Here is a 13,069-nt window from a genome sequence, read left to right as displayed (position 1 = left end):
GAGTTTTAATGCTGCTCCTTGCTTTCAGTTGAATTTTTTTTTTCATATTCATTTTTTCATTGTAATTTTTTAATAATGCTAGAAAATCCTGCACCCCCTTCATGGAATTTCTCTTCCCGCATAGCAAATTCCTCCAAGGAAATATCCTCCCAAGTAGCTCCCTCCCGTCAACCCCCCCCCCTCCAACAAAAAAAATGCCCCTGAAAACGTCTGTATACTTCCCAATAACCGTTACTGTATGTAAACACTGGTCAAAGTTTGTAATTTGCAGTCCCTCCCCTGGGGACTGTGGGGGATTAAGTCGTCCCAAAAGACATACTTATTAGATTTTTACTAAGTTGAACAGAATGGATATCTCAAAATTTTGATCTTATGACTTTGGGGAACAAATCTCCGTGGAAGGGGGCCTAGGTGCCCTCCAATTGTTTTGGTCACTTAAAAGGGCACTAGAACTTTTAATTTCCGTTAGAATTAGCCCTTTCACGACATTCTAGACCACTGGGTCGATAAAATCACCCCTGGAAAAAAAAAACAAATAAGCAGGCATCCGTAATCTGTCTTCTGGCAAAAAAAATACAAAATTCCATATTTTTGTAGATAGGAGCTTGAAAGCTCTACAACAGGGTTTTCTGAATCAGATGGTGTGATTTTCGTTAAGATTCTATGACTTTTATGGGGTGTTTCCTCCTATTTTCTAAAATAGGGCAAATTTTCTCAGGCTCTTAACTTATGATGGTTTAGACTAAACTTGATGAAACTTACATATTTAAAATCAGAATTAAAATGCGATTCTTTTGATGTAACTGTTGGTATCAAAGTTCTATTTTTAGAGCTTCAGTTACTGTTGAGCCGGGTCGCTCCTTACTACAGTTCGTTACCACAAACTGTTTGAAAAGAAGCTTGATTTATCTCATCTAAATGAGACAAATATTTGCTATATAACCTGTTCCTTAATTGAATTCACTTCAGTTGTCCTCTTGTAATCCAAGGCTTTTTGGGTCAATTGTAGCGCCTTAAACGGGTTGAAGACTTGAGGCAAGCCAGATTTAGCGCTTGGATGAATTCATGAACAAAATATTGTGAAGATCGATTCGTATAATTGCAGTCTAAGCATGGTAAGGTCAATTTTAAGCAGCAGTTCATTCCATCGCTGAAGAGATGTATTATCTAGTCATCTAGTTGTCTTGATCAGAGCTGCCACCTGTCGACATGCGTGAATCTCCGTTAGAAACATAAAATGGTCTGACATGTCATCAACAATAATATCACATGAGTCAAATTCAACACTATTAAAAATATTGCAGATTATCGTTGCTGTCGAGTTTAAAACTTGAATTGGAATCCAGCAAGCTGTAAAAAGGCCCAGTGAAAGATAAAATATTAAAAAAACAACAGACGAAGGTGAATAATATGTGGATGGAAGAGCATGACTAACATTACTTATATCAATATTACAATACCCAGTATACGTAATCTTCCGACTCCACTCAATTGCAACAGAAGAAAATATATTCCACTTACTAATAAAATGTTGCACCGAAGAACTTTGTGATCTATAGAAGAAGCAACACAAAACTTTATCACTTCCAAAATCAAGCTTAGCAGTCAGGAATTCATACACCGTTTTTTCATATATTGAATCAAAATCTGCAACAATTCCACAAGAAATATCGCTGTGAGTATGAAACCAAGGCCTCCTCTCGATCTAGAATTCCTAGTCTTAGAAATAAATTACAACAGTAATATTCGCTAAGTGACTAGTTGATCATCCATTTTTTTTACAAACACTAATATATCCACTCGGTGATGAGGAAGGAATGAAGATAAATGGCCCAAGCTACTTATAAGCCCGCAGTAGTTTAAACTTGCCAGCCTTATTTTACCAGGATTATTATACCCATTAACCTACTTAGGGAATAAATACTTGTTAACTGGCACGAACCTAATTGAAATATCATAATCATTTTCTGAAAAACCCACAATAAACCAACATTTTTAATAAATATAATGGGTCCAACCATTGGATATCAAAGTCTTCAGCACTACTCGATGTCCCATCACCAGTAGAATCAGCTGTAATCATTGGGACTTGTCAAGCCGTCTGGTGGAATTCTATAGTGACAAACTTGTATATGAAAGACAACGGCACGACTCGTTAAATATCAGCTCTTCAACTGAAAAGAATAATGCAAAAACAGATCAGGATTTTTCGGGCTATGAAGAATACAAAAGAAAGATGGCGAAAATAAAAAGAAACTAAAGAAAAAGTAAACTAAAAAAGTTATACTAAAAGAAAAGTAAACTAAAGAAACTAAAAAGAAAAAGAGTAAATGAACCAGACCCCCCCCCCCAAAAAAAAAAACAAAGACTAAACAAAAACAAAAGAAAAACGTAAATATTCGGGAAAAAATAACACCAGCATTAACTCATGGTCACTTTCCCATTCATGACATAAACCATTGAAAATGAACTTGTTTCATTCCTCAATCACGGACATTTTATCTGTAAACAAACACAATAAATAATTGTCTGCACATGTAATATTAACGAACTAATCAATCTTTTCCCAATCAGAAGAATCACCTTTATTAACTTCTAACCACACATTAATACCCTTATGATGCATTCCTGCTTTCAAGAGTAGGGAGCTCCGAATCAAGTTAAGAGCAGGGGCTAGGTCTGTAGTAATTATCCCACTACCTTTTAGCCTGTTAAGAATGTTCATTATCGCCTGGACATCACTCTCTGAGTTTAATGAAACAAATACGAGGGACTCCTCGTCCTGATTATTTTGCTTGATACTCATGTTCGTTTTATTACTCGCACATGAAGAAATCCAGTAGCTATTTTTTTTTATTATTGATAATTCGCTAGTTAGACTCAGTTCTTCTTCAACTAGTTTCATCACGCTCCCTTCAACTTTTTTTATTGGACTCTTCTTGCGGTAGACCATGAACAATAAGGTTTAGATAAAAATCTTTTACATCGAGAGGTAGTAGATACTTTTGTACGGCCTGATACTTATATCCACCCTCATCAAGAGTTTTTTTTCAAATTTATTAAGCCTTATACCTCTGGCTGCAGCCTCTGATATCAGTGATGAAATCTGAGAAGTAATTCAATCAATTAAGCGATAGAAGTCTCATGAGCTTTAGAAGTTGGTAAAAATTTGTGAGGACAGCGAGGATGTATACGGACTCTTTTCTGTAATATATTTATCCATCAATTTAGATCTAAGAATCTTTTTGGTTTATAATTATTATGATGTTTAATTTTTGTATTAACCATGGCTCCTATGAATTTTTATTGTTATTAGTTACTATACGTTTTTCTCCATTTTTCTTAGAACTACACTTAATAACTATCATTATTATGGATTCCAGTATCCTTTTCCTATTTATGATCCCACCTTACGAATTCTATTCAGGATTTCAAATCAGGAACCTTGTTTTGGATTCCCAACTAAGAGTCCTATTTTAGATTCCAAACTAGGAATCCTATTCTGGATCCCAAATTATCATCCTATTTTGGATTCCAAAATAGGAATCCTATTTTGGATTCAAAATTAGTAATCCTATTTCGGATTATAAATTAGGAATCCTATTTTGGATTCAAAATTATAATCCTAATTTTGGAATCCAAATTATAATCCTAATTTGGATTCCTAATTATTATTTCCTTACTCTACCAGTTCTTTTCTCTACTGCAAAATAACGATATAAGTGGCTTTTTGATTCTTCCTTTACTTGATTTAATGTAAAGCTGTAGAGAATTTTAATAATATTCTTTTTCAGGAATTGGTGAAAAAGTAGTTGACTACTATACCAATTATGTCAAACCTGAAAATTTTTTGACCGAAATGACTAAAACCAGTGGACATGGATTTGTAAGTCTCTTTCTGTTTCAAGTTCAGACTCGTTTACTAGCAGTAAATGCACAACAACAAAATACAAGAGACTATACACTCTCTCACAGTGAGCTCCATATTTTGAATCAAATAATAAATAATAAAAAGAGGATCCTTATCAATAGACCATCAATAAACTTAAATAAGGTGATAGGAGACTCTATGGACCCAGAAGAAAAAATAACATATAAAAATACCAATTAATGACAGAGATGTGAAGAAATAAATGTGTCTGTTTTTTTTAAACATACAATCAACTAACACCATTCCTCTTATAAATTAAAAGCAGATAGTTTTGGTGTCTATTGAGTGTGATAGGTATTAAGGGTTATTTTGCACAGACCCTTAATGGGCCATGTGTGGTAAAGTGGATACCCACTAGAGTGGGTAAAGTGTGAGACGGTGGTGTGACTAATAGATTGTGGTAGCATCCTAATTTATGGTTGGACGGAACTATTTTAAGAGACGATTACTACTGGGCATTTACGAGAAGACAGCTATTAATTATTGATTACGTTTAATAGACTCAACAACAACAGTACAAGGTACGAGTATTATAAAAAAAAATGGTAGCAGGAATCTTGTTTCAACTGATTTAAAAGCACCAGATACAACTTAAAACTGTAAAAATATACTGACATTAAATTACTCAAAGCAATCCAAAAATTTGGTACAGACCAACAGTCTAAAGTATCCCGAGAAAACAAAGCGCAGTAGTTGCAACCAAAAGTTGTTCATGTATGATATGCCCCACCACACAATCTTGTACAATATTTGTGCTAAAGCAAGGATGTAAATATTTTTCAATTTCCTCCTTCAACCTTAATATATCCTGGAGTCCGGGATATGTGGTTATTTTCGTGGTTCTTTTCAAAAACTTCTTATCTTCGTAAGTGCTTAAAATTTAGTAACTAATGTATTTCGTCTTTTAATTTATTTTTATTAAAATCTAACTTTGCGAATTTTCATCTTTTTATGCATGCACATACAAAACAATAAACAAAAAGAAATAAAAAGCACTGAATAACCCTAAAAGCACATATCAAACATCCATAGAGTAATAACAAAAACACATATCAAAATAAAGTAATTCTTCACAAAATTATATGCAGACTCCACAATCGCTATCCACAATCCATGACCATCCAAAACAATAAATTCAACCGACTCGTAGTCTAACAATTCCTATTGCTGAATAATTTTTTTTATATTCAGCATCTCCATAGAGTGGAATATGCTCACCAGACATCATAAACAATTATTGGGTCTGATGAAAGCTGTGTCATGGTCTCGAGTAGTCTCAGATTTCCATAGTTCCCAAAACTGAAGTCTTATAGGTAGACATTGAATCTCCACCAGGAGGACAAAGGTCATCAGTGATCATGAATCATTTCATCTACCAGATACTCTGGTCTAATGAGGGCCATCATTATCATCATTGTTCTTGATCAGCCATCAAGAACAGCTTCACCTGATGAAAACTGGGGTCTAAGAAGAACAGTAACATACTCTCAAACCATCCAATAATCCCAAAATCCTAAGTTTTGCTACATATAGCATCTACATTAGGAGGGCAACGGTTTTAAGGCATCCTTAACAATTTTTGTTTAAATCTCTCTCTCTCTCTCTCTCTCACTCTCTCTCTCTCTCTCTCTCTCTCTCTCTCTCTCTCTCTCTCTCTCTCTCTCTCTCTCTCTCTCTCTCTCTCTCTCTCTCTCTCTCTCTCTCTCTCTCTCTCTCTCTCTCTCTCTCTCTCTCTCTCTGCTTCAAAGTCAGAACGAAAGAGAGCAATGGTGCATCGTAGCAGCTAATGGTAGAGAGGTTAAAATAAGAGGGGATATTGCAGATTTACCTATCAATTAGAAACTACTGTGTAACGATGGCGAAATTTTGTCCCTACAAATTTTGGCTCCTAAGTACAGGACATAAACCAAGTCAGCTGGGACTATTCTTTTTTTTAAGAAACATTCATCTTCTTAGTAATTTGCTAATTTCTGTACCAAAATGTATAGTAAGTCGGGATAGCAGCTAGATATTTCTAGTACCCAAGGAAAACCAACAAATATATTATCTGCCTATATTATCTACCTGTATAGAAGATACAGCAATCAAGAATACTTTTTAGCAAAGCAAACGTTATTTGTAATAAATTTACTTCTTTGGTTTAGGGCCTTGGAATTGTATATAAAAAAAGAGCTGTCCCAAAATATATTCTTGTGGTAGTTCCAGGAGGTGGTAATCATTGTTACACTGGTACCCTGGACACGTGAATTTACCATACAGGTACCACATATTCCATATGAAGCAAAATATTTCCTATTACCAAATATTCAATATTGAACAAAAACACTGAATCAATTGGTTAATATACTTTCCTACCACTTTTTTGCTTCTCAGAATGCCTAGACAGTGTATATTTTCGAAAATTATTATAAGAAATTTTCAAAATTTGGTAATTGTTGGAATTTTTACATCAAAATAGTGTTTGGCTGATCTTGAATCCCAGAATAATTTTTTTTCATACAGTTAAAAAACCTTCCTACTAATTCTCAGTTTGTCTTCATTTCCATGAACAATCACTAATGGTCGTGAAACTGACCCAAGGAACATATGGAAAGCTCCAAGTTATATTGTATTTTAAATATATTGATTTTGGGATTTAAATCTTTCCTCAGGTTTAAATCAAAATTAATTCGCTTTGGAAGGATGGGAATCACTTGATTAATTTGACAGTAGCCCACTATTCTTTTCAAATTTAAAAGCAAAACAAACAATTATCAAACAGTTTGTGGTAACGAACTGTAGTAAAGAGCGACCCGGCTCAATAGTAACTGAAACTCTAAAAAAATTTAATTTTGATACCAATAGTTACATCAAAAGAATCGCATTTTAATGCTGATTTTAAATATATAAGTTTAATCAAGATTAGTCTTATCCATCAAGCTTTACGAGCCTGAGAAAATTTGCCTCATTTTAGAAAATAGGGGGAAACATCCCCTAAAATTCCTACAATCTTAACGAAAATCACACCATCAGATTCTGCGTATCAGAGAACCATATTGTAGAATTTTCAAGCTCCTATCTACAAAAATGTGGAATTTCACATTTTATGCCAGCAGACAGATCACGGATGCGTGTTTTTTTTTTTTTTTTTTTTTTTTTTTTTTTTTTTTTTTTTTTTTTTTTTTTCCAGGGGTGATCGTACTGACCAAGTAGTCCTAGAATGTTGCGAGAGGGCTCTTTCTAACGGAATTAAAAGTTCTAGTGCCCTTTTTAAGTGACCAAAAAAATTAGAGGCCACCTAGGCCCCCTCCCACGCTCATTTTTTATCCAAAGTCACTGGATCAAAATTCTGAGTCAGCCATTTTATTCACCATAGTCGAAAAACCTAATAACTATGGCTTTGGGTACGACTTACTCCCCTGCAGTCCCCGTGGGAGGGGCTCGAGTTACAAACTTTGACCTATGTTTACGTATAGTAATGGTTACTGGGAAGTGTACAGACGTTTTCAGGGGGATTTTTTCGGTTTAGGGGGGAGGGGGGGATATTTGAGGGGGGTTACGCGGGAGGATATTTCTATGGAGGAACTTCTCATGGGGGAAGAGAATTTCAATGAAGGGGGCGCTGGATTTTCTAACACTATTTGAAAATACAATGAAAAAATAAATATGAAAAGTGTTTTTCTACTGAAAGTAAGGAGCAGCATTAAGACTTGAACCGAACAAAAATTATTACGCATATGAGGGGTTTACCTCCTCTTAATACCTCATTCTTTATGCTAAAGTATTCTAAGTAATTTCAACTATTTATTCTACGGCCTTTGTGATTCAGAGGTCATTCTTAAGGAATTGGGACAAAATTTAAGCTTTAGTGTAAAGAGCGAGGTATCGACGAGGGGTGAACTCCCTCATATACGCAATAAAAACATACGAATATAGAAGTTCGTTACGTAAGTTAATTCGTAAGTTACGTATATTTTTTACTAATGAAAACGTTCGTAAAAAATTAAAAGTTCTAGTTGCCTTTTTAAATAATCGAAAAGTTGGAGGGCAACTAGGCCTCCTCCCTGGCTCCTTTTTTCTCAAAATCTTCCGATTAAAAGTATGAGAGAGCCATTTAGCCAAAAAAAAATTAATATGCAAACTTGTTTTAATTATTTATTTTCGGAAAGCCAAGATCAAAACATGACTTAATTCAAAAACGTCCAGAAATTAAATAAAAAAAACAAGTTTTTTAAATGAAAGTAAGGAGCAACATTAAAACTTAAAACTAACAGAAATTACCCCATACATGAAAGGGGCTTTTCCTCTTCAACACCCCGCTCTTTACGCTAAATTTTTTTACTGTTTTAAAAAGTAGAGTTAAGAGAAATAGTCAAACTTTAACTTGAAGAGCGAGGCCATGGCCAGGGATACAAGGGGATAAGATAAAATCACCCCACTAGGGTAGCTTCTCTACTTAGGGTTGGTCAGACTAATTATGCTAGGCGTTACTACTAGGCCTAGATGAGAAGTACAAAATGAAATGCTGGAGCTAAATCTTTATTATTTCTAATTTCTTTTAATACGGTCTAGGTGTAAAGACACCTTTATCAGAGATTCTATTATAAAAACGTTTACTTTACAGCCAACAGACGGCTATGGAGTTGCATGTGACACCACTAAAAGCCCGTTCATAAATGATTGTGGCTACAATGGTGCTTACGAAATGCTGAATTACTTGTATGGTGGCAATCTTGTTAGACCATTCGGTAAGAAATAGCTTTTATTTATATTTCAATTGCATGTGACACCACTAAAAGCCCGTTCATAAATGATTGTGGCTACAATGGTGCTTACGAAATGCTGAATTACTTGTATGGTGGCAATCTTGTTAGACCATTCGGTAAGAAATAGCTTTTATTTATATTTCAATTGTAAACATCATTATTTCATGAATGGAAATTGAATGATCATAAGTCTTGAATCTTTTTTAAGATGTGGGATACTGTCCAAATATGAACCCTTATTTACCTGATTCCTTTTTATTTGTTTTTAATCTAATTATACGATAATCGGAAGTTGTTTGTTTTAATTGGCAAGTAAATTTTTCATAAGAGAGCATTAATTTTTGTGACTCAGTTATTACCGCAGTTGACCGTACCTAATACCTGGGCCTCCCTTATAACAGCTTTATCTGCCACACTCGCGGCCCTACGATTGCATACACATCTCCGAGAATTTTGACTTCTTCTGCTTCGATGTTTTCAGACAAACGTTGCTTTATTAGATTCTTTCCCCCCTCAATTTCACATGACTCACCGCTTCATTTGTTGTATATTGTTCGTTTTTGAAAGGTATATGCTAGGACCATTAAAACAAACATTTCTCCACTAGCTTGTTGATATTAGTTTTGTCCATATAACCATTTTATAAATTATTTTCTCATGCTGCAATATAAATAATATAAATGTAGTTCAACTAAGAATAATAATTTACTGTTATATTGACGCGAAAAAACTAAATTCCTAGAAGTTGAGCAGTAAACAGTTTTTCTAATGTTATAGTGAAAACTATGTAAAATATATATTTTGTTTTCAGTAAATGGGAAATGAAACCCTACCAGTTTGGTTTGTTTGATATTCAAGGTTTGATTATTTCTATTGATATGACATTGATATTGATATTAGGATATTGAGGTTTCGATGTTATTAACGTCAGTCATATTCGAGATTTATTCCTGATTTTCTACAGAATTTACAAGCGTTTGATTTTTGATTACTTAACAAGCGTTTGAGTTTCACAAATAGTTAAGTGATCTGACGGCAACCACTTAGTATATTCGAAAATAAGAATTTTCTGAGCCATGCAAGGCTGATTGATTTTCTGAGTACATGTGAGAGAAAGTTCCAAAGTGTTTATTGCTTTTGGTCAGAATTCTAACAAGGGGAAAATAAGACAGTAAAAGCAAAAGGGTAAGCAAACGTTGAATTGAGCAGCTAAAATCATCTCTAATTTAGCACCTTTAATGTTAATGTGATTTATTTACTGTAAATAGAAAATTATGTCATACAGTAAATTTTGATCAATTAATGAACTTCATTATCTGCTGATAGTCATTTAATATTAATAATAATTTTCATTTTTATTGAATTTATTTTTTAGTTGATTGTTTTTTATTGATAAAGAATAATTTGAAACTTAAAAAATATAATTGATATTTGAAGCTATATAATAATATTAATTTTTGCGTATTTCCTTTAATTGGTATTACAGAGATGATACTAGAAGCAAACTGTGTCTTTTGATGAATCTGGGTTAGACCTACAAAGGTTATTATTTTGTCGAAAACCCCTAATTAACCATTCGTTTTCTCATAGGAGCTCCTGGTTCTACAACTTTAGCAGGGACGTTTTACGAGTTTGACCAAACGCAATTCATTTCTGGTGTAGCTTCATCTAGCGACCTGGATACCATTGCATATGCATACATTCCATCTGCTTGTGTAGATAGCGGTTCAGTCTGTAAGCTGCACGTGTCTCTTCATGGTTGTCTTCAAGGAAGGTGGGTTGTTTTAGAGATCGAATAAAGCTCACTGTGTTAACATGGACATTTTTTACGTTGTGTACCTGATTTTTTCTGAAAACGTTTAATGGTCATGCAGTGGAGGTACTCATATCTCCTGATTATCTGCTTTTTGTCAGGACTGCTTTTTGGGGATGGGGGTATGTCATCCGATGCTTCTTGTACGTCCCACTTAATTTCTCCTGGCACCCATTTGGAGTTGTTAGACCGTGGCTGAGCTTTGAATATTGCACCGAAAACCGTCCAAGACTTAATAATCAATGATGTTGGAACTCAATTATCTGCCTCAAAGCATAAGGGATTGCAAAGCTATTGGCCAATAAGTTGTTTAAGATAAGAAACAAATTCTCTGAGAGGGAAGCAAATAAAACAGTTTAAAGGTACAAGGTAATAGTTAACAGAAAACAATAATAGAGAATAATAGACAATAGTAGTGTAAAAATTGTATAGAATAAAAGAAAAATAATAGTAGATAGAAGGCTGGAAAACATAATAGTAGAAGATAGTTTAAAGAAAACAGGTTTATAGTGGATTGGCATGTTTAAAACAAAAAAACTCATTCGAGTGGAAAAAGGGAGATAGCTTTCCTGTGAATCTTTGGTAAAAATGTCTTTTAATTTATGATTTCATATTATTCAGTGGTATTATTCCTTTGCGCATATAAGAAAGGGAAGTACCCTTTGACAAATAACCCTACTTCTTTAAAGTCCAATTACTGATCTCGTGCTCTTAAAATTTTCAGCTGTTAGAAATAATTAGAGGTTAAGATTCACCTGATTGTTCCTTTGTTAAATTTTAAGCATATGAAAAGAACTCGAAGTTATCAATCATGATAAGTGAGTCGCATTTTTCCCTTACTTGTATCAGAAAGGGAATTCGAATAATCATAGTTTTACAGTTTTGAATAGCTGTGCTGTCTTCATGTGTGAACTTTTATGCTAAGTAACAAAACTAACTAACAATGCAAATCAAATTTCTTTATTAATTAAATTATTATTTAATTTATTATTATTTAAAAAAATTATTATTGTATTTTATTATTTAATCAAATTTAAATTTCTAACTAACATAAACTAACAAAAAGCTGTATGTCTAATCTTTGGTTCTCTTATGTGAAATTTTAAGCAAGTAAAAAGATAGGAAAGCTTTGTGTTACAGAAGTTTCTTTATACGTACTTTTCCTGGTTGTGTTTAATGTACCTAACTTTCTCACTCTATGCATATTACACTGGTCTACGTAATACTTGTAGAGTATGTAACCTTCTTTCTGATGAGTGGACTGCCTTAAGATATGGATCAAAGACCATCTTTACAGACCATCAAAGACCATCTCTACATGAATCAAAGACCATCTTTTATCTGTTATTTATATGACGGATTTGCAATATAAAACCACAAATAACAAAATACAATTCGTTTGTATTTTGTTTCTGCTTGCAAAAGGACAAATTCACTTCGTTGAAAATTTTAGAATGTAATCGTGTTTCTGATTTGTAGTTATGTTCGGTGATCAAAGATCGTTGTACATTCTAAAGTCACTTTTGGTACAGGATGGCAATGTGAAAGACAATTAAAAAGTGAAAACGATGATTCTTTGGGATCCATTAAAGGCCGATTCATTTCATTTAAGATATAAAAATATTTTTGCCTCACTAACTAAGATCGTTCTACGTTTCTTTATTCAGTAGCTTACGTTACAGAATGACAACGTAAAACCACAAGCAAAAGTGAAAAGAAAATTCTTTTGTGTTTTCTTTCTACCCAGTGAAGTCCTGGTCACATCATAGAACAAAGGGGAGTATGTTCATGATATAGCGTTTCAGCACTTCTAACCTAGAGCAGGGGTGTCGCTAGCCTTTTAGCTTTGGGGAAGGGGGGGGCATCTAAAATATGGCAACGAATTCACGTTGGTGCCAACGACAACCGACATTTTTGCTTCATTATTTGTGTGTGTTAAAATAATGTTAATTAGCTGCGGAATATTGTCATATATTATAGAGAAGAACTCAGGTATAAAAGCAAAATGAAGACGAAGAAACTTTAAGGAAACTTTAAGGAAAACCCAAAGAAACTTTTTACTTTTCTAAAAGTAGGTTGAGGTCCTTTTGTCCCCGTAGATCTCTTACTGATGTTATGAGCATGAGATGGTCAACTCGATCGTTTGCCATAATTGATCTCAATCTGTTCGTGACGATATTCATCTTGCTAAATATTTGTTCACCTTCAACCAATGTAACTTGAGTAGCTTTTTGCAAAATTGAATGCTCTGTAAACTAAAGGCAACCCTCGTCTGTTCTTCTTCACTGGAGAGAACAACTCGGCAAACTGAATGATGCTTTTAGGGCTTTTGCAAATCTCTGCAGAAAGAACAATAATGTTCCCTATTTGGGCTAAGCATCTGAGGTATTGAATATTTCTTCCTAGTCTCTTGCAAATGTGAGCTTGTGTTCCCTGGAAGCGCCCACTCGTGTCACTTGCAAAATAATAGAATTGAAATGCCAGTTTTTCTTCATTGATACGAGTCTTCCGCAAAAATCGTAGAATTTCTTCTGCAGTATCGGCTCCTTTCTTCGACTCATAATCTACAAGCACGAGTAA

The 13,069-nt window shown here is 34.0% G+C and overlaps 1 protein-coding gene across 1 annotated transcript in view; it reads left to right on the top strand.

The window, feature by feature from the left end:
• The window catches only part of LOC136041514 (uncharacterized), a 56,145-nt gene that overhangs the window by 21,294 nt on the left and 21,782 nt on the right, over positions 1-13,069 (top strand). Inside the window, exons 4-6 of the mRNA XM_065726220.1 lie at positions 3,795-3,886; positions 8,535-8,658; positions 10,267-10,450. Of these exons, the coding sequence (XP_065582292.1) occupies positions 3,795-3,886; positions 8,535-8,658; positions 10,267-10,450 (400 nt within the window). The remainder of the gene's footprint in view (positions 1-3,794; positions 3,887-8,534; positions 8,659-10,266; positions 10,451-13,069) is intronic.

This window comes from Artemia franciscana, unplaced genomic scaffold (assembly GCF_032884065.1).
Source record: "Artemia franciscana unplaced genomic scaffold, ASM3288406v1 PGA_scaffold_23, whole genome shotgun sequence".
In the NCBI taxonomy this organism is placed as follows: Eukaryota; Metazoa; Arthropoda; class Branchiopoda; order Anostraca; family Artemiidae; genus Artemia; species Artemia franciscana.
Note: the sequence above shows the minus strand (reverse complement) of the source record. Positions and strands in the feature narration are given on the sequence as shown.